The sequence below is a fragment of the Sprattus sprattus genome (genome assembly GCF_963457725.1).
Source record: "Sprattus sprattus genome assembly, chromosome: 11".
NCBI classification, from domain to species: Eukaryota; Metazoa; Chordata; class Actinopteri; order Clupeiformes; family Clupeidae; genus Sprattus; species Sprattus sprattus.
The window spans coordinates 7684360-7703806 of record NC_137909.1 but is presented as its reverse complement, the minus strand read 5'-3'; the positions used below and the strand labels follow the sequence as shown (position 1 = coordinate 7703806).

Here is a 19447-nt window from a genome sequence, read left to right as displayed (position 1 = left end):
TGCCTGTGTTTCTCTGTTGTGTGCTGAGGAGCTGGTGACTGAGTGGTTGTGTGTAACGGCTAGAGATGGTGGTTCAGTGGCTCCTTGTCCGAGTGTGTGCCGTAGCCATCCTGATGCAGGTGGCTGCCTCTCAGGTCTATGACACCAGCCTAAACCTCCGTGAGTACAGCAGGCATGCTTATGCTTATCCTTCCACATTTTTCATCCCTATTTTTATGTTTCCATTTGCCGGTTTGTTGGATAGGTGATAGGATTCAGTTCAGATAAGTAAATCATCAGGGTGGAAATGGAATGGGATGGTTTAGGTAGTGAATGTATATTTTTTTTTTAAAAAGGGCTATTAGGCCATTTATGTTGTACGATTTGTGGAATTCAGTCTAACTGCTGTGTATCTCATTCGCTATCCTCAAATGTCACACATACTGCTCAGAAATATTTTTCAACATTTTGCTCAAATGAGAATGCTATAGTAGCATGGAGGCTCACCCTTCTTTTTTAGCAAATGTAGTTTCAGTCAAATCTAAGTTAATTGTGGAACTGTACAATTGCATGATAATTGAGAGGGATTGAATAGTGTGAGACCAGGGTTTTCAATGTTTAACCAGCAAAATGCTGCACTCCATGTCCCCATCATCTCATGTGACATTTAAGTGCTAAACGAAGGTATTATGGCTTTACAGCTCGTGGACTCATGAAGGGCACAATAACACCATCTTCTCTTTGGCTTTTTATTTGACCGGCCCTTATGACACAGTACACATGCACACATAAAGCTGTGAGCACATAAACATAGCTGTCAGGAGGGGAAATGACACGCTATCATGTGTCAATCCGTTGTGCATTGTGTGTTCTCTGTGTGTAGACAGGTGGCAGGGGGATCTTCTGGCGTTCAAGGGCTCCCTGAGAGCTGAGTCAAACACATCACAGCTCACGCCAAACACCACCAGCTCACAGCTGTACATCAAAGGCTTCATATCTCTAGGCCTGTCTATCATTGGCTTTGGCAGCTCACTCGTTCCAATCAAACGCACAGAGACAGGAGATGGTGAGGGCCCAGGCTTTCAAAGTCTACAACTCATGGTTTAAAGCAAGTTATTGCTCTGCAGATGTACTGTATGTACATATTAAGTTATACATCTTGCTGCCCTTGGCTGTAATAGCACTAAAGTTTTTGTCTGGTCTTTTTTGTGCTAGTTATTAACATTAGTCATGGCCACCAGATTCTTATCTTGTCTTGTAGCTAATTGTCCTGTTTCCCTCCTTGGATGTGATAGGCTTGTTCTTCCAGTGGGTTTTCTGCTCTGCCATGTGGCTTGAGTCTCTTCCAGTGCACTTCATTCAGGGCAGCCCACAAACATGGCTTCTCAGCATAGTGGCAGGATGTCTCTTTGGCATAGGTGAGATGAGATGAAATGAAGACACCCAGATTTCGTGTATGTCTGTGTGTGTGTGTGTGTGTGTGTATGTCTCTGTGTGTGTGTGTGTGTGTGTGTGTGTGTGTGTGTGTGTGTGTGTGTGTGTGTGTGTGTGTGCGTGTGTGTGCATCTGGCGTGCGCGCGTGCCTGCGTGCATGCTTGTGTGTGTGTGTGTGTGTGTGTGTGTATGTGTGTGTGTGTGTGTGTGTGTGTGTGTGTGTGTGTGTGTGTGTGTTGTGTTTGTGTGTGCGTGCATATGTTATATTGCATTTTATTGGCCGTTTTATGAATATACAATTGTACAACTTGCTTCTTTGTGTTGTAAAGGCAACCTCACTACCATACCAATTATAAGGACCATTGGACTGGGACTGGGATTCCTGATATGGTCAACATTTTGTCTCCTTACGGGCTGGGCTACTGCCAGGTAGCTGATACAACTTTAAAAGACCCTTGTCATGCACTGACATGGCATGTTTCTTGGTCAAGCTGTGGCAGCAGTCCAAATGGCTTTTTAAGGAAATGGCAAGATTATCCAAGGAGACACACTGGCAGTTTTATGGGCACTTACTCTGTTAGAAGTGCTCTAGCGAATAATTGCTAGACTGTGATACTTTGTTCATTCTACTCAGATTCGGTTGGTTTGGACTCGTTCCACAGGATGTTGCAAGTCCTGTGTTGAATTACATCGGGACTGCTCTGGCAACAGTCAGGTAAGAAACCACCCTTGTTGAATTTAAGGCTTTACAAACAACATTAACAACAAATTTGTCGTCGTAAATAAATTGGTAGTTGTGTCAAAACATGAGTCCACACAGAGTACGGTATTTTAACCTTAAAGAAATATGTCTGAATCCAAAAAGCTGGGGTTAGGGTGACACTCAAATACTCAAGTGCATAGTGTGGTGATGTGGTAATCAGAAATCGTCCTTGATTCCCTGCACATGCAAAAGAGTTGTTGACTTTTTCTGAATAATCTTTTTTAGCTTTGAACTTCTGCTCTAATACTAACACTGTACTTGCCAGCACATACACAGTGTGTGTGTAATAATAAGTGATTTTTCTCCCTTTGTTCCTTGAGTGTGCTGATTGTGTTCTTTATGAAAACTGAGGGAAGTACAAAGGATGAGCAAGCAGAAGATGTAGAGCCCCTCTTAAAGAAGGAGACTGACAAGAGTCATGACAACAAGGTATGGCGAAAAAGTACTAAAATGCAGGCTTTCATTGTGTGATCACTAATGCACTATTATTTAGTCAGAATACTACTGATGTGGTGCTACCTTTCAGACTGCCTCATATATGATGTGGATATATAAAACACACCGGTAACTGTGTTTAGTAGTTAATACCACCACCATAAATGTCTTAATCTGTTAGATTAACGATTTGTTGTGACTGCTCACATATGTGAGTACTTCTCATGACTCTTTCTCCAATTAGCTGGACAGCCTAGTAGATGAGTGCATTCTGGTTGAGTCCAAAGAAGAGCCATGGGAGGATAAACTAAGTCCCCTTCAGAGAAAGATCATGTGAGCTACTGCAAAGCAAACTTCCTTCTGAGGCCTATACTTTTTCAAGATCATTGTTCAGAGACATTGTGATTGAATTACACATAAAGCAAACATTGTTCAAACTGAATCAATTTGTTAATACGGAGACAAATACTATTAAATATTCTCCTCCCTCCTGCAGGGGCTGCTCTCTGGCTACATTTGCTGGTGTGCTCTACGGGTGTTGTTACACTCCAATCATCTATGTGAAAAACTGCGCTGAGAGAAACAACACACAATTCAGTGGGGCCAGTCAATATGGTGTGTATGAAATACTAATGTAATCAAAAACCTAAAGTGTTAATAATAATAAAATAATAATACATTTTATTTAAAGCGCCTTTCATGACACCCAAGGTCACTTCACTTCACAAACATGTTACACTCCATCCCTCCCATCATTCAAGTCTCAAACACTAGTAGGCTGAACTGTGAACGGATTTGCATGCTGTCTTTCAATTCCATCTCACTCAATTGACGCCTACAGATCTGGATTACATTTTTCCATTCATGACCGGTGCTTTTGCGACAACAACGGTTGCATTCTATGTGTACTGTGGAGTCATGAAGAACAGACCTCATCTTCCTTCAAAATGTGTTCTACCAGGTACATAAAAAAACAAAGTCACTCTAACCAAATCTGCAGTGAAGCAGTGTTATTAAAAGTCTGTATTTTGGGAGATGAAGCTGAGATCATTATCACAACTGTAAGGATGAAGTTAAGTCATACTGTTAAACATTCATCAGACTGTATATATAAATCTGGTGCTCTCCTTCTTTGTCTCCTAGCTTTTGTCTCAGGATCCTTGCAGTTTGGAAGCCAAGTTGCCTGGTTTTTATCCTGTTATTATCTTGGAACTGTTATAACGTACCCCATTGGGACAGCTGTGAGTATCTCAGCATATACAATAATCTGTAAACTAATAAATACATTGTAAGACATTGTGTTGACTATCAAATTATTTTATTGATGATTTCCCTGTACATTGTTTCTAACTTATAAAGATAAGAAGATATTTATAACATGATAGATGGATTAAATTAGACTTTGTTTCATTGTAAAATGAGGACCAAATTGATTGGTTACATGCAGTTTACATATACAGTATCAAATCACACACCTTCAATGCACCTGCTGAGACATTTTGTCTTTACCCATGTACTTCTTGAGAGTTTTACACATAACCACACTGTTTTATCTGACATTCAGTACAACATACAGTAAAAATGTTGTTTTTTGCCATCCATAATATATTGTATAGTAGTAGAATGAAGTTTAGTTTTTCAGCTACAGTTTGGCATAACTAGTTTTATGGGTTCATACTTTACGGACTTGAAGGAAATACAGTTTTGAACTTTTAAAATATTGCTAATGACAACATTTGGACAAATATTTTTTACAGGGACCTGCTCTAGTGTCTTTGGCATGGAGTGTATTCTGCTTCCGAGAGATTAAGGTATTTAAAATGTCCTGACTGCATCACAGATATGTTGATTGCTGTTTTTACTGGAAATTGTAATAGGTAAATGTTTCATAACCCCAATAGGCCTCCAGTAGGCCTAAATAGCGATTGCCTTAATATAGGTTTACATTGCAATAGTAATGTATTATCTACCTTTGAATTTTTCTAGGGAATCAAGAACTTCGCACTACTTGGTGTCGTTTTGGTTACTGTTCTTACTGGTATCACATTAATTACAGTTTCAAAAATAAAATGAGCTTTGTTAAACAGATGTTTGATGATTGAAATGTGAATTTTAATGTCTTATGTTTTATCCTGTAATAAAAAGTTTTTTTTCGGTGTCTTGAGGTGGTCAAGCTTTTTCGTACTGTGATAGTTTGTCAAACACATCAGTTGATCAGTCTCAACAGAGTGAGTCAGAATATTTAGGACTTCGTTACCCATAATGCATTCTTGATCATAACACAACAAACAGTGAGAGTGGGTAGATTTGTATGCATCGCCTGCGTGAATGAGCGTGCGTGTGTGTGAAAGAGAAAGACGGGGAGAGGGGGAGACTGAAGACGATTCCCAAGATGAGGTAGGATCAGATACGGATAATATTGTTTATAATTCGCAGTACTTTAGCCTATGATTGCATGGCTTGGCTATAAGCGGCAAATATCGCCACGTTGTCTCGACTACCTATATCTGATTTAGTTTTAGAAAGCTGCAAGCTTGCTATCAATGATATAGCTTGCTAGCTAGCCATGTTGTGATGATGGCTGAAAGTGACACAGCTCAGACCTGCCTTGTAATGAGTGGTTACTAGGTAGCCTGATGATGTATGAACTAAATGGTAATCTGTGTTCAGCTTTCCCTTTGATGTTAAATGACAACCCTGATAACGGTAACGAATAACTGGATTGCTACTTGAAGGGAAATGTTCTTAATTTATTATCTGGGTAAACCAACATTAGCAAGCTAACGCTTGCTAGCCAACTTTCCTCACTGTAATGTCAGGTGTTAGCAAATGGAATCAATGGAATCATTCCAAACTTCACAGCTGTAGATACTAATTGTGGCTACTGTAGCAGCAAGTCAGCAGCCGGCTTTCTTATTCAGTATGGGGTAACACACGAAATGTTAAACTTGTAATGTAAGTCAAGAGTGCAGGGTTAATTAGATAGGGGTAGCGAACGTTAGCAAGCATAGCTAAGTAACAACTTAGCTAACATTTATTAGCTAAGTTAGGAACAAGTGTTTAGCGTTTGCAAAGTTGAGTTACTTTTGTTGTCAAAGCCGTTGTAGATTTAACTTAAACCACACTTGGTATTTGCCAATTAACGCGTTCCTCATATAGGGGAAACTCAGTATAAGTTAACATAGAAAAGCTTAGCTGTAAAATCTGCTGTCAGAAGCACCACACGACTCTTCTGCTTACCGTGTGTGTGTGTGTGTGTGTGCGCTGTCTACCCAGCTAATGACAGTGACTTTGGTAACATACCGGTAGTTGAATTTGATCCATCTTACTTTAAATTTTACTTTAAATACAGTTTCGGCGAACCTAGTCATACTTTGGCAGAGAGCAAAGGTGTTTGTACAGCGTGTGTATGTATAGAGTTTGTGTAGCGTGATTAGTCATCTTTGCATCATATTTTGACAGTAAATGGATGCTTTTAAAAATGTGTTGGGAAAAAAACCCCGTCTAACTGATTAGCTGGTGTGCTGATTTAGGATTTGCTGTTTGTCTGTTATGGTTCCATCGGTTGCTCGCTCAACAAGAGAATACAAATGTTTGCAGGTGGCATGTACATTTGACATTTAATGTATATCGTAAGCTCGATTGAACTATAAAGAATGTACTATATCTGGTCATTTAAGTGTTAACTGTAGCTATTTTAAGAAAGTAGGAAGAAGTTATCAAACAATGTGGGAAGAAGGCTTCCCCGTGTTTGTCTTTGTCCCATCAGCCTCTCAGAAATAAGTTTATAGATGTTTCTCTGGCACCGCTGGTAGTATGCAATGCATTTATGCATTTTTAAAATTAATTTTCTAGCCTGTATAGAAAACACCTTAAATAATGAGTTTGCCTGGGTTGCTTAGAATGAACGACTTCCCTATTTCTTCAGATTTGCAGTTTTAAAGAAGTGATTTTAAATTGTACAACAAAATGTGCATGCTGGACCTTTTTTTTTGCTCCGAAAGCTGTCATTTTCCTATCCCCACAGGGTACTAATACAATACAACCTTTAGCAACAATGTCAAATGATGTTCATTTAGATAGATTACATCATATCATGACAATAAGGAAATTGAGATGTTGCAGGTTTGGAAAAGAGTTTGTACTGCTGCTAAGAGAGCCTTTGAGCACAGTCTATGCTCTGTGAAATATGGGGTATGTAGCCTCCTGTGGCCTCAGTGCTGGGAGGAATACTGATCAGCCCCAGTCTCACAGCGAGTGTATTCAGAGGGAGGGTGGCCTCTCCGGAGGATGAGTGCAGTCTGTGTGGTGTGGGTGGCAGATAAAATAGAAAAAGAGGGAGCAGGAGAGAAAGAAAGAACACATGGACTTTCTATATTATCAATTTTTCGACCCTGATTTTTTTTTCTCCATACATGCTCTGTTGGTCTTTGATGTGTCTAATCTGACATTAAGAGATTTGCTGTGTACTGCTGGACAGTCAGGATCTGTTATGCCATAGTTGGACCCTGGTTCTCCTCTGTTCTTTGGTCAGGGTAGTCCTTTAATCCTTTCTACCCAGCACTGTTGTTTGTCCTTCTTTTGACTTTTGGGGTGACCTGTCTCTCCCCCCTCTTTTTCTCTCTCTCTCTCCCCTATTTTTTTTCTCTCTCTCTCTCTCTTTCTCTTTCTCTTCCTGCTCCTCATATCCTCTCCTTCTGTCTTCTCTCTGTCCATCCATGGTAGGCTCTGGCACGCGTGAGTGGCCATGGCTCCAGGCGACGTGGTAACGGAGCAGAGCAAGCAACAACGGCTAAAGGAGAAACGACCAGCACGGCGCACGGAGGCCGAGTGCGAGGTCGACGGCATCTTCGTCTTTCAGGCCCAGGAGGCCTGGAAGGACTTCCACAACTCACTGCGGCAGTTTTACGAGGCAGGCGAGCTCTGTGACGTCACGCTGAAGGTAGGCCTTGCTTATCGCCTTTTCCTAGAAGCACAAGCGCTGCTAGAATCACAGACGCATTGGATGCTCCTAATGCATGAGCTTAGTAATGATGACGGCCTCTTTACCTTTTCCTCTCAACTCAGTCTCTTTGATGTTTTGCTCTTTCTGTATACCTTTATACCGTAATACTGGATCTGGCTTTGGACTAATGCCTAAGGGGGGCAGACATGGTGAATGAGCTGAGCTGGTGAGAGAGCTGGTGTCATCAGCATCAGTGTATTGTAAAGAGTTTAATCCCCATAGCGCTGACAGTCCGGAGTATTAGCCAAGCTTTCCATGCACTCAGTCTGGCTATTGAGTGAATGCCACCAGTCATGAATGGATGGAAGTGTTTTCCTTCAATGGGAGTTTTTTTCCTCAAATGCAGTCAGAAGGTCATCAGAGGTCAGGGGATTCTTGAGCACTCACTTCATCCTTTCTGCACAGAGGAAATCTTAACTTGGAGAAAACTGTTCTTCTGCTGTGGAATGTAAAGCCTCATCAGGATATTCTTTGGGTGAAAGTGATAAAAACGTCATGACTGTCATTACAAATGGGAGGGTTTTATGACTAACTATACTTGGCCATTGCTTGACATGGAACATTTTTATAACAATTTAAAGAATATATTTCAGAGTAATAAACCAAGAAAATATTCATTTAATAATAATTAATTACATAAATATAGTGACGTTAAAACTTGTCCACTAACTATAAACAGGTCACAAGCCAACACTTTGCATATCGCTGCTTACAGCTCCAATATATGTAATTACTGTAAAAATAAGGCCTAGCCCACATTAATTTTATTGCTTAACCTTTCATCATGATTGTTTTAGTGCCTTTTACAATTCTCTTACAAGAGGTTATGAGTAACCTATCCATTGCAAACAAAACCCCAGCTCAGCTATTTGTGCTGACAGGGCTGCTGCTGAAATATGTTACATCAGTCACATACTGTACATCGGATGTAACAGATAACATATAACATCGATAGTCATGTTTTGTAACGTCAGTTACGCAACTCAATTTGATGTTATTAGGAAGTATCGTATTTAATTAAAGTTCTATATGAAGACAAATGTTAATTTTACTTAAAGCAATAGAGGACAGCACATACTAGTACTAGAAAAAGTCAAAGGAGTTCTTGACAGTTGCAATTATGGTAAAAGTAATTAATTTACTCTAATATCAGAGAGAAAATGTATACTGAAGGCCGGTTTGTGTGTTGCCCAGGAGCTTTCAAATATAGGGGACTACCAATGTTTGTGATGACATTTAAGTGGCACTAATTTGTGGAACCCACATGGAAAATATGAGGGTCCTCGAGGATCAAATCCATCATTTTCAATAGCTCTCAGGTCTTATAATGTTAGTACACCATTAAATGTTCTCTACAGTATTATTATTTTTTGAATTCAGTCCATGTCCACCCATTGATGGATTTGCCTGAAAGAGTAGCTTATAAAATATCTATTTCTCTCCCATCTTGATCTGGTGAGAGACAAAGACCACACCCAATTGATGTGATATGGGAGCATCTGAAACTTCTCTTAACAGAACATGTGTTACTTGTAGTGGATGTGTGCACGTTTTTAATTTTTTGCCCATCTTAATGTAAGACAATTTTTCCATTTGTTAGTAGTTTCTCTTTGGTCTGTGTAATGGTGGGACTAAGTGGTCTCAACTCAGGCTATGGGCTTGTGGTATCTCACTGCACACCCACACTTTATTGTTATCTCTAAATACGTATTTCTTTCTTCCCTCTTTGTGTTTCACTGTAGGTGGGTAGCCGGCTGATTGCGTGTCACAAGCTGGTGCTCGCGTGTGTCATCCCCTACTTCCGTGCCATGTTCCTGTCGGAAATGGCAGAGGCCAAACAGGACCTAATCGAGATTCGCGACTTTGACGGCGAGGCCATCCAGGACTTGGTGAGCTTTGCGTACTCGTCACGCCTCACGCTGACCGTGGACAACGTGCAGCCGCTGCTCTACGCTGCCTGCATCCTCCAGGTGGAGCTGGTGGCACGGGCCTGCTGTGAGTACATGAAGGCCCACTTCCACCCCTCTAACTGTCTGGCCGTACGCACCTTTGCCGAGAGCCACCACCGCGTTGACCTGATGGCCATGGCCGACCGCTACGCCTGCGAGCACTTCAGCCAGGTGGTGGACAGCGACGACTTCCCGGCCGTCTCGCCCCAGCACCTGCGCACGCTGCTGGGCTCGCCCGACCTCAACATCCACTCCGAGACGCAGGTGTACCAGGCAGCCATCAAGTGGCTCAAGGCCAACCCGCAGCACCACGAGGACTGGCTGGACCAGATCATGTCTCAGGTCAGAGGAGATACCAGATGAACCACACACTCAGGTTTTACGTATAGATATTACGCATGTTACTTAGTTGATTGAAGGATTGGATGTATATTTTGAGTAAATAGGGTTTGGTACGTAGTCGGAATAAAAGCAGTAGAACATGATTAGAACATGCTGATTGTGTGTAAATGCCTTTCTGTTCATTTGAGTTTTTTTCGCTAGTTTTATTGTGTATTGCTAATTTGTGGGTTATCGCACTGTGTATTGACTGGCTTTAGGTGCGTCTTCCCCTGCTGCCAGTGGAGTTTCTGACGACTACGGTGGCCCGAGAGGAGATGATCAAGAGCAGCCTGAGCTGCCGGGACCTGCTGGACGAAGCCCGCAATTATCACCTGCACCTCAGCAACAAGAGTGTGCCTGACTTTGAGTACTCAATGCGCACAACGCCCCGCAAACACACAGCAGGTACTTATACCTACACACACACACGGACACACGGACACACGGACACACACCACACACACCACACACACCCCTGAAACACACAGACAGACAGACAGACAGACAGACAGACAGACAGACAGACAGACAGACAGACAGACAGACAGACAGACAGACAGACAGACAGACAGACAGACAGACAGACACACACACACACACACACCACACACACCCCTCAAACACACACAGACAGACAGACAGACAGACAGACAGACAGACAGACAGACAGACAGACAGACAGACAGACAGACAGACAGACAGACAGACAGACAGACAGACAGACAGACAGGCAGACACAGACAGGCAGACACCCCTCAAACAGACAGACAGACAGACAGACAGACAGACAGACAGACACACAGACAGACAGACAGACACACAGACACACAGACACAGACAGACAGACACAGACAGAGACAGACAGACAGACAGACACAGACAGGCAGACCCCACAGACAGACAGACAGACACAGACACACCACACCCCTCAAACACACACACAGACACACAGACACACAGACACACAGACACACAGACACACAGACACACAGACACACAGACACACAGACACACAGACACACAGACACACAGACACACACCTCAAACAGACAGACGGACGGACGGACGGACGGACGGACGGACGGACGGACAGACCGGCGGGCGGGCGGGCAGGCGCAGGCACACAGGCACACAGACTCACACACACACAGACACACAGACTCACACACACACACAGACTCACACACACACACAGACTCACACAGACACACAGTCTTTGTTGCATGACTTGCCATTGTGCCCCTTTCAGAATGGTTTACATGCTGACTGAATTGTTTTCAGTGGTTTTGAGTAATCGGCTTTAGCACTGCACACTCAGCTGTCATCAGTGTCACAGTTAATCTCATGTTACTGTGATGTAATCTGATTAATATCCATTTAGTATGGAATAAGCATCAGATGAAGGCGAGGCTGGTTAATCTGCTAGTGTTCTTTTATGAAGCAGCCATGTGAGGCTGATGTGTTGCACCAGTTATGTGTGTGTGTGTGTGTGTGTGTGTGTGTGTGTGTGTGTGTGTGTCTGAGCGCGCGCCACAAACACGATACAGAGAGCGTGTGAGTGACCTTTGCCCTGTCCTGCACAGGTGTGCTGTTTTGCGTTGGTGGCAGAGGTGGTTCTGGAGACCCGTTCCGCAGCATTGAGTGCTACAACATCAGCAAGAACAGCTGGTTCTTTGGTCCCGAGATGAACAGCAGACGGCGCCACGTAGGAGTCATATCAGTCGGAGGTGAGGGATGAAATATGGAGCCTGCAAACTAGGGCTGTGCAATTAATCGAATTTCGATCGCGATATCGATTTTGGGGTCAAACGATCTCCAAACTCGTATAATCGAGTTGAAACGATTAATTTGACATTTTCCGTTTGACATTAGGCCTAGGGAGTAGGCCTCTGGGAGGCTATAATGGCATCCTGATATGACATTAAAGCAGAAACAATCAAAGAACTCATGAGTTCAATGGATGCCAGAATTGGGAAGTTGATATCAAAGAAGGGGTCCTATGTTAACATGTAACTTGACCTGTTAAGATGTTTTTGATTAATTTTTTTTTTGATTTCAGTAAATATGGCCTCCTAATACTGCAAATTCAACAAATGACAATTTTTAGTTCTTTACAACCTATAAAATATCTTGAAACTCTGAGACTTTGAAACTCTGCATAATAATTTGGAACACTGCATTTTGAGTTTTTTATTTTTGAAAAAAATACTGTTATCATTGGGAGGTTTGTTCAATACAATTTGAATTATACTCTAACAGTTGATGACTTGAAAATTTTACTGACTGAATGTGCATTACTATTTAGGAAAATCTGAGCAAAGTGTCATTTGCATAATAATGTGGAACGCGGTGTATATTTAATGCTGGCCTAAATATTTATTTATTTATTTATTTATTTATTTATTTATTTATTTATTTATTTATGTATTTATTTATTTAAATTATTTATTCATTCATTTCTTTATATTCAAAAGCAATGGAAGGATGTTTTTTTCCCCCCTTAAAGCTAAAGCTTCACCATGTTGGTTATTAATAGTATTATTTTTGAGTCATGAGTAGTACAACACACAATAATTCGCTTTTCGCAGCTATTTTGCACTTCCTATATGCAATTCCGAATGAAAAGTACCGGTAGCTCTGTTACCGTCTGCCCAAAAAAAAAAATGTAGTATTATATGACGCGTTGACGATACAAATCCGCGTCGGCCATTTTTCACAATCGACGTCGTCGATTTCGTCGACTAATCGTTGCAGCTGTACTCTCAGTTTATCTTGTTATTGATCCAGCCTTTAGACTTACCCACTTAGCACATGTGCTCTGCAGGCAGAAGTAAAACTGTTTAACTGTAATGTCCTATACTTGGCCATGTCCACTCAGCTTTTGAGTCTGTTGTTTGTTTGTTTGCGTGTTCTTTCGCGAAGCACCGCAGAAGCAGTTAAACTTAGCTTGTGGGCCCCTCAGATGTGTTATGTGGGCTACTCTGTGAACAGACGGCAGCTTGACTGGAGCACTGCCACCTCCCAGCGCGTTAGATGTGGTCGGGGCGCGCTCGTGCTCAGAGACACCACCGTCTCCTCCGGGTCTGGAAGGGCCTCGGCGCTGCGCTTTGGAGCTCCGCTCTGTCCGCCTTCACACGCTTCCTCCCACTGGCGCGCATGGTTAAGGTGGAGAGATTTCACAGGGCTCTTTCATCAGCTCGTTTGTTTTCATGTGGAGTCGGCAACGGCATCTGGCCTTGCCCACGAAAAGCCTGGGGGATTTGGGCTGTTGGAATCGAGCCTTGCTGAAATACGCCCCCGTCTTGAAACATGTCTCAAAATGCATCCATAATCCACGTTTCCACATCTCTGTGCTCTAAGACTCTATGGTCTTATGATGTTCGTTATCTATGGATGATTGATTTTATACATGGGTCATTCATATTCTGCCACTTATTTAGTCTCAGTCATATTACTTTGTTTATTCAAGTGAGTGTAGGGTCTATATTGTTGCTCTCTGCCGTAGATAGAGTTTTTGCATTATGTATTAGAAGTTTATGTGAAAGCAGTCTTCTCCTCAGCATTGATGAAACTCTGTGACTCCCCTCAGGGAAGGTCTATGCGGTTGGCGGCCATGATGGGAGCGAGCATCTGGGCAGCATGGAGATGTTTGACCCGCTGACTAACAAGTGGACGATGAAGGCCTCCATGAACATCAAGAGGTTTGTCTCAAGGGGATTTTTTTTAATAGGTAGACCTGGTGGAACTTTTTTTTTTCGGAACAAGGTTGTGTGCCTGTGTATACATATGCAAATATGTGACCTACTGTAAACACGTTCTTTGTGTGTTGTTTGTGTGTGTGTGAAGGAGGGGTATAGCCCTAGCTGCTCTGGGTGGCCCCATCTATGCCATAGGAGGTCTGGATGACAACTCCTGCTACAGCGACGTGGAGCGTTACGACATTGAGGCCGACCGCTGGAGCACAGTGGCTGCTATGAACACGCCCCGTGGCGGGGTGGGCTCTGTTGCCCTTGGGGTAAGTGTAAAGACTTCTGGGTAATTGTTTTACAGCAACAGTGTAAAGGATTTTTTCGTGTAAAGGAATTTATCACGGTGATGGCCATGAAAATTTAATTATTGTCATGCTTCCAGAGTGTAGGATAGAGTTTTGGCCTCCAAAATTATATATTTTTTTTTTACCTTACAATACATTCTGTAGGTTAAAGGTACAGTATGTAGGACATCTAGCGGCGAGGCTGCAGATTGCAACAAACTAAATTCAAGAGTGAATAATAAGCTATGGTGGTCATCAGGTGCCATATAAATACAAAAGGCCCATTCTAGGGCCAGTATTTTGGTTTGTCCATTCTGGGCTACTGTAGAAACATGGCGGCACAACATGGCAGACTGCGTGGACGAGGACCCGCTCCCTGTGTAGATACGAAAGGCTCAATCTAAGCTAACGAAACACAACGATTCATAGTTACAGGTGATTATACACTAAAGAAAGCATTATTATGAAAACTTTATTCCATTTCTGCTAATAGGTCATCCTAAATTCTACATACCGTACCTTGTTTTTTCGTTAGATTTATTTGATGAAGGTCATGAACACTTTTACTCACACTTTGTCACAATGAAAGTAAACTTCTGATCCGTGTGTAATGTATGCTGCCATTGACTGGAATATGACAGTATTTCACAATCAGAAACTCTTAAATCTCTTGATTTATTACTTTATCTAATCTGTTGATTCCTTATTAATCCTATATTTTTACATATTATAATGATTATACTTATTAGTACTTATAAATTCAGTTATTACTTGTATTTGTTGAAGTACCATGCTGCGCTCCAGAACAAAAGCCACTTGTATTATTTTAAAGTAATGGGTTAATGTTTCCACCCCCAGAGTCATGTGTATGCGGTGGGAGGGAATGATGGCATCGCGTCCTTGTCGAGTGTGGAGCGTTTCAACCCTCATCTCAACAAGTGGACACATGTACAGGAGATGGGCCAGCGGCGGGCCGGCAACGGCGTCAGCGAGCTCAATGGCTGCCTCTACGTCGTTGGTGAGTTGAGAATAGGGACTGAATGAGTGAGTGAGTGAGTGAGTGAGTGAGTGAGTGAGTGAGTGAGTGAGTGAGTGAGTGAGTGAGTGAGTGAGTGAGTGAGTGAGTGAGTGAGTGAGTGAGTGAGTGAGTGAGTGAGTGTGAATGCGTGAGAGAGCGAATGAGTTAGTGTAGCAAACCTGCAACTGTTATAGAGCCAGATTCGTGGTATGGAAGTCATAGCACATAGTCAACCATAGTGACGGCACTCACACACTCCCTCAATCATTCACTCTCACACACTACCTCATTCATGCATTCATTCTTTCATTCATTCACACCCTTACTCACCCTTACTCACCCTTACTCACCCTTACTCACCCTTACTCTATGGGGCCGTTTACAAGGAGCCTGGGTTCCCTGAACCGGAAATAAATGTTTCCTGATCGGCCTCTCGTTTACACAAATCAGATTGGGTCACTGAATCTGCAACCTTTTAAAATCCGGTCTCCAGAGATAGTAGATTCAAACCTGCTAGCGGATCCGTGTTCATGTTAACACCCGATCCGCAGACTTTCTAAATTGATTACGTAATTGCCCCACGCAACCTCAGCCTGAACCCTTATTAACCCTGCTGCATCACTTCATAACATTAACAACATGAACTAAATCGATGTTGTTAAGTAGGTGGTTAGGGAAGAGATGACATTAACAAGCCACACTTTAATCTATCACTGTTTCATCTATTTGCATCAGACCATTGTTCAAAACTTTTTTTTTTAAGTGTCAGCAATAGCCTTTATATGCAAATATCGGAAGTTTCAAAACGGTAACTTACACAAACGAGGGTTATGACGAAGTGCGCAATTCTAACTAGTCCTGTTTGAGTTCTGTGGTAACAGTGATTTCAGGTGGTAGAGAAGGCGTTCAGCAAAAGAAGGATTGCTAGATGGATCTCGACTTCTGTCACTTTATGCGCATCCTCCATGACTTCGTTACAACAAGTTCAACCACTCCACTCTGCTCTAAACGCCCATTTTTTTGACACGGCTCTGTGTAAACGCGATTAAAAACGGTACCGGTTCCTAAAATTTTTCCTGGATTCAGGCAATCCATGCGCCGTGTGCACAGGGCCTAAATGAGGAGCTGAGGAAGTGGCATCCCAGTCTGCCCAGTTAATCTTTACCTTCGTCACGCCGTCACCCTTGTCCTCTTTGGTGGCAGTCACATGATCCTGTCCAATCTGCAGCCAAGAGAGAGAGGGAATAAAAGGATGGAGGTGAGTGAGTGAGTGAGTGGGTGATAATAGTGGAGGGTAAGTTAGTGATCAGTGGTGGTAAGCAGACACAGGCTTTTATGGCAGACTGAGAATGTAAGGAGTCATCTTAGGTAGGGCTGGGCGCTATATAGACTTCGTACTGTATAGTGATGTGTTTTCAAAAGAGGTATAGAATACTGTTCACCCCGATATAGTTTCATGTTGCGCTACGTAACCTGTTTTCGTCCCAAGAACAGTGTTTGCCCCTTTCTCTCTGCTCTCCGACACCCCACCCCTGCTCTCCCTCTGTGACTGCGGAGGTCCTTCCACTCCCCATAGTGGCCACGGCAGTCAACAGTATTGACTTATATATTCACACCTAAAGATTACTTTACTATTACAATGCTAATTGTCATTGTATTTTATTTGTGCAGGTGGTTTTGATGATAACTCCCCGTTAAGCTCAGTGGAGCGATTCGACCCCCGTACCACTCGCTGGGAATATGTTGCGGAGCTGACCACGCCCCGTGGCGGAGTGGGTGTGGCCACGGTGATGGGGCGTGTCTATGCCGTTGGTGGACACAACGGGAATATCTACCTGAACACAGTGGAAGCTTATGAGCCCCGCATGAACAGGTGAGGTGAAATTACACACACACACACACACACACACACACACACACACACACACATCCAAAGCATGACTTTGCCCTAATCCCCAAGGTTAAATCCATTCAGGAAGTAAAGATCCCTATAACATCTCTTTCTCTCTCTCTCTCTCTCTCTCTCTCTCTCTCTCTCAGGTGGGAGCTGGTGGGCTCCGTGTCTCACTGCAGGGCGGGGGCGGGCGTGGCTGTGTGCTCCTCCCACATCAGCCAAATCCGAGACGTGGGCCAGGGCTCCAGCAACGTGGTGGACTGCATGTGACCCCACACCTGCACAAACGCACTGACTGAGCACACACCTTTACCAGAACCCTCAGAGTCCACACACACACACACACACACACACACGCACGCACGCTCGCACACACAGGAAAACACAAACACATGTATACATAATCACATGCAGATATGGCACTGTCATTCGTTAAACACGCTCACACAATCTGTATAAATGTTGACTGTCAGTAATGCGCACACACACCCACACATACACACACACTCGTCATGTGGTGAGACTGAAGCATTTGTGGAAAAATGTGACGTTTTGGTATTGTTGACTGAGACACTCGAGTTCTCCTCAAGTGTACAATCACTCATAATGCTCTGACAGAAAAAACACAAACTTTTATTTCCTTCTCGTTTAAGATGTGTGCTGGGTTTTGTAAAGGTTCCCCTTGCTCTGCTCTCTGTAGTCTCCCAAGCCAAGCTCTTGCTTTGCAGTAGTAGTGGGGGGGGGAGAAGGAGAAGCTTCCTGATCGGGGTTTCCCTGAACATTCCTCAGAACTGCAGGGTGTTGTTCGGTGATCTGTCTGTCTGCAGTGCCACTGCTGTGCTAATGAAGACAAGGTCATTAAGTAAACCCCAAATTTGGTCACACATGGCGCAGGTGACCCATCCCCCAGCCTGTGCTCAGACAGACAGACTGACCCCCAGGCAGTGGACCCTAGCTGGCTGGAACATACTGAGCTTTCCACCTTTTTTGCTCTGTGCTTGCGTGTAAACAATCATAGACAGAGACGCGACGGTTAGCAAGAGAGATAGCAGCGCAGACTGCGGTGGGAAGATGTAGTTGTAAGCACTTGAAACACGATTAGTCTTAGAACCAGACACTGCCAACATGTTCTGCAATAAGAGAAGCCTGTGACTGACATTGCTGGGGGAGGCTGAGGTGCCAGAGGCCTCAGGTCGGGCTCCCAGCTGGTCTCGGCCCTCGGCACGCCCGAGGTGCAGTCACCTCAGAGCTCATGTCCGACCCACAGGGCCTTCCACATGCTCAGAGATCTTTTCAAAAAAGAAACGATTCTGCACTGGCTCTGGCAAAGTCCCTCATTGTGCACTATTTTCTTAGGATAGAATGGATATTTGAATATTTTTTTTTGTCTATGTCAAACAAACAAGAAGCTTTGAACCATGCAATTGTTTTTGGAAATCTTTTATCAGCCACGTTTACTTCCCTCTGGTTTGCTGTTACTCCTCTGCTATGATTTGCATGCATTGGGAAACGGGCTGGTGTGTGCATGGTTTCTTTCAGCGTTTCTCACTCGAGGCATTTCCTGAGTAACACTGTGGATATTTTTTTTTGTGGATTCCTGTGTTGCGCCTTTAGTAGAACTAAGTTGTTGACGCCTCATTCCTTGTTTATTTTGTTGCTCTTGTGCTTTTTGCTGTCCTCTTCATACCCAGGCTCAAGAGCCACGCTGCTGTGGGTTTCTGTGCAATCAATCATGACCTGAATAACTTTTTTTTGTTTTTGTTTTTTTTTAAACTTTTTTTTGTTTACTTTTTGCATTTGCCAGCTAACCTCAGTGCCACATGTTAGTTTTTTCATTATTATAATTATTAATATTATTATCCTGTCAATCGTGCCAGTAAAGCTCCTCTTCTCCTGTCCTACCACAGTTCAGGCCCTGCAAAGGTGGGGGGAAGGTTGTGTTGAGGCCTTGAGTAAAGTCTTATTCAGGAGAGGAGTGATTATTGAAAGCTTGTGTTTTATTTATTACATTTTTTTTCTCTGTACCTGCTCACGTGCCAGAAATTAGATGTGAAGACGTGAGGTGCTGAGTCTCATAAAGAAGCTCTTCCTAGGAGTCACGTCTTCTCCCTTTTCTTCTTCTTCTTCTTTTTCTTCTTTGTCTTCTTTTTTGTGTTCATCTTTCTTTCTTTCTTTCTTTTTTCAAAGCCTTTTCAGCTTGCTCTCATGGATTCATTGCTGTTGTTAATCAGAATGTTCTATCAAGCCCATCAATATGGAATCCCAAATACCAACACCTGTCACTGAAAAATCAAGTCAGGATAAGTATATATTTGTGGTAAAGATCATTCTCTTACGATTTTCATGACTTGATTATTTGTGCGTGACACTTGGGTGATTTTGTGATTCCTGACAGGAAAGGCGGTTGGTGTGATCTAATCAGTGGTGTAATGTACCTCTAATTGATCTAGTGACAGGTGGAGCTTAAGCTGTTTGTCGTTTAAAGATGTACAGTACCATGGCACTAGCTGGATTTTCAGAATACAAAGACCTGTTGTATCTTTCCTGGTCACTTCA

The 19447-nt window shown here is 43.0% G+C and overlaps 2 protein-coding genes across 2 annotated transcripts; both read left to right on the top strand.

The window, feature by feature from the left end:
* Window positions 1-65: 65 nt before the first annotated feature.
* On the top strand, window positions 66-4684 carry LOC308372015 (transmembrane protein 144-like; the record flags this gene model as incomplete). The annotated part of the gene is made up of 12 exons (XM_080847103.1): window positions 66-159; window positions 863-1045; window positions 1275-1397; window positions 1743-1842; window positions 2048-2128; window positions 2497-2605; window positions 2856-2944; window positions 3108-3226; window positions 3453-3572; window positions 3755-3852; window positions 4369-4422; window positions 4598-4684. 12 exons carry the CDS (start codon window positions 66-68, stop codon window positions 4682-4684), a joined length of 1257 nt encoding a protein of 418 aa, XP_080703229.1.
* Window positions 4685-4913: 229 nt separating this feature from the next.
* On the top strand, window positions 4914-17190 carry klhl8 (kelch-like family member 8). The gene is made up of 10 exons (XM_080847131.1): window positions 4914-5008; window positions 7337-7553; window positions 9359-9907; window positions 10165-10351; window positions 11530-11673; window positions 13536-13647; window positions 13793-13961; window positions 14838-14997; window positions 16669-16870; window positions 17038-17190. Exons 2-10 carry the CDS (start codon window positions 7359-7361, stop codon window positions 17159-17161), a joined length of 1842 nt encoding a protein of 613 aa, XP_080703257.1. The 5' UTR covers window positions 4914-5008; window positions 7337-7358; the 3' UTR covers window positions 17162-17190.
* The last annotated feature ends 2257 nt before the right edge of the window (window positions 17191-19447 follow it).

Excerpts from the sequence above, each read along its gene's own strand:
- klhl8 (XM_080847131.1), top strand. The coding sequence starts at position 7,359 with ATGGCTCCAGGCGACGTGGTAACGGAGCAGAGCAAGCAACAACGGCTA. Across the intron at positions 11,674-13,535 it reads AGGAGTCATATCAGTCGGAG|GGAAGGTCTATGCGGTTGGC; the intron begins GTGAGGGATGAA and ends GACTCCCCTCAG. Across the intron at positions 14,998-16,668 it reads TGGCTGCCTCTACGTCGTTG|GTGGTTTTGATGATAACTCC; the intron begins GTGAGTTGAGAA and ends TTATTTGTGCAG.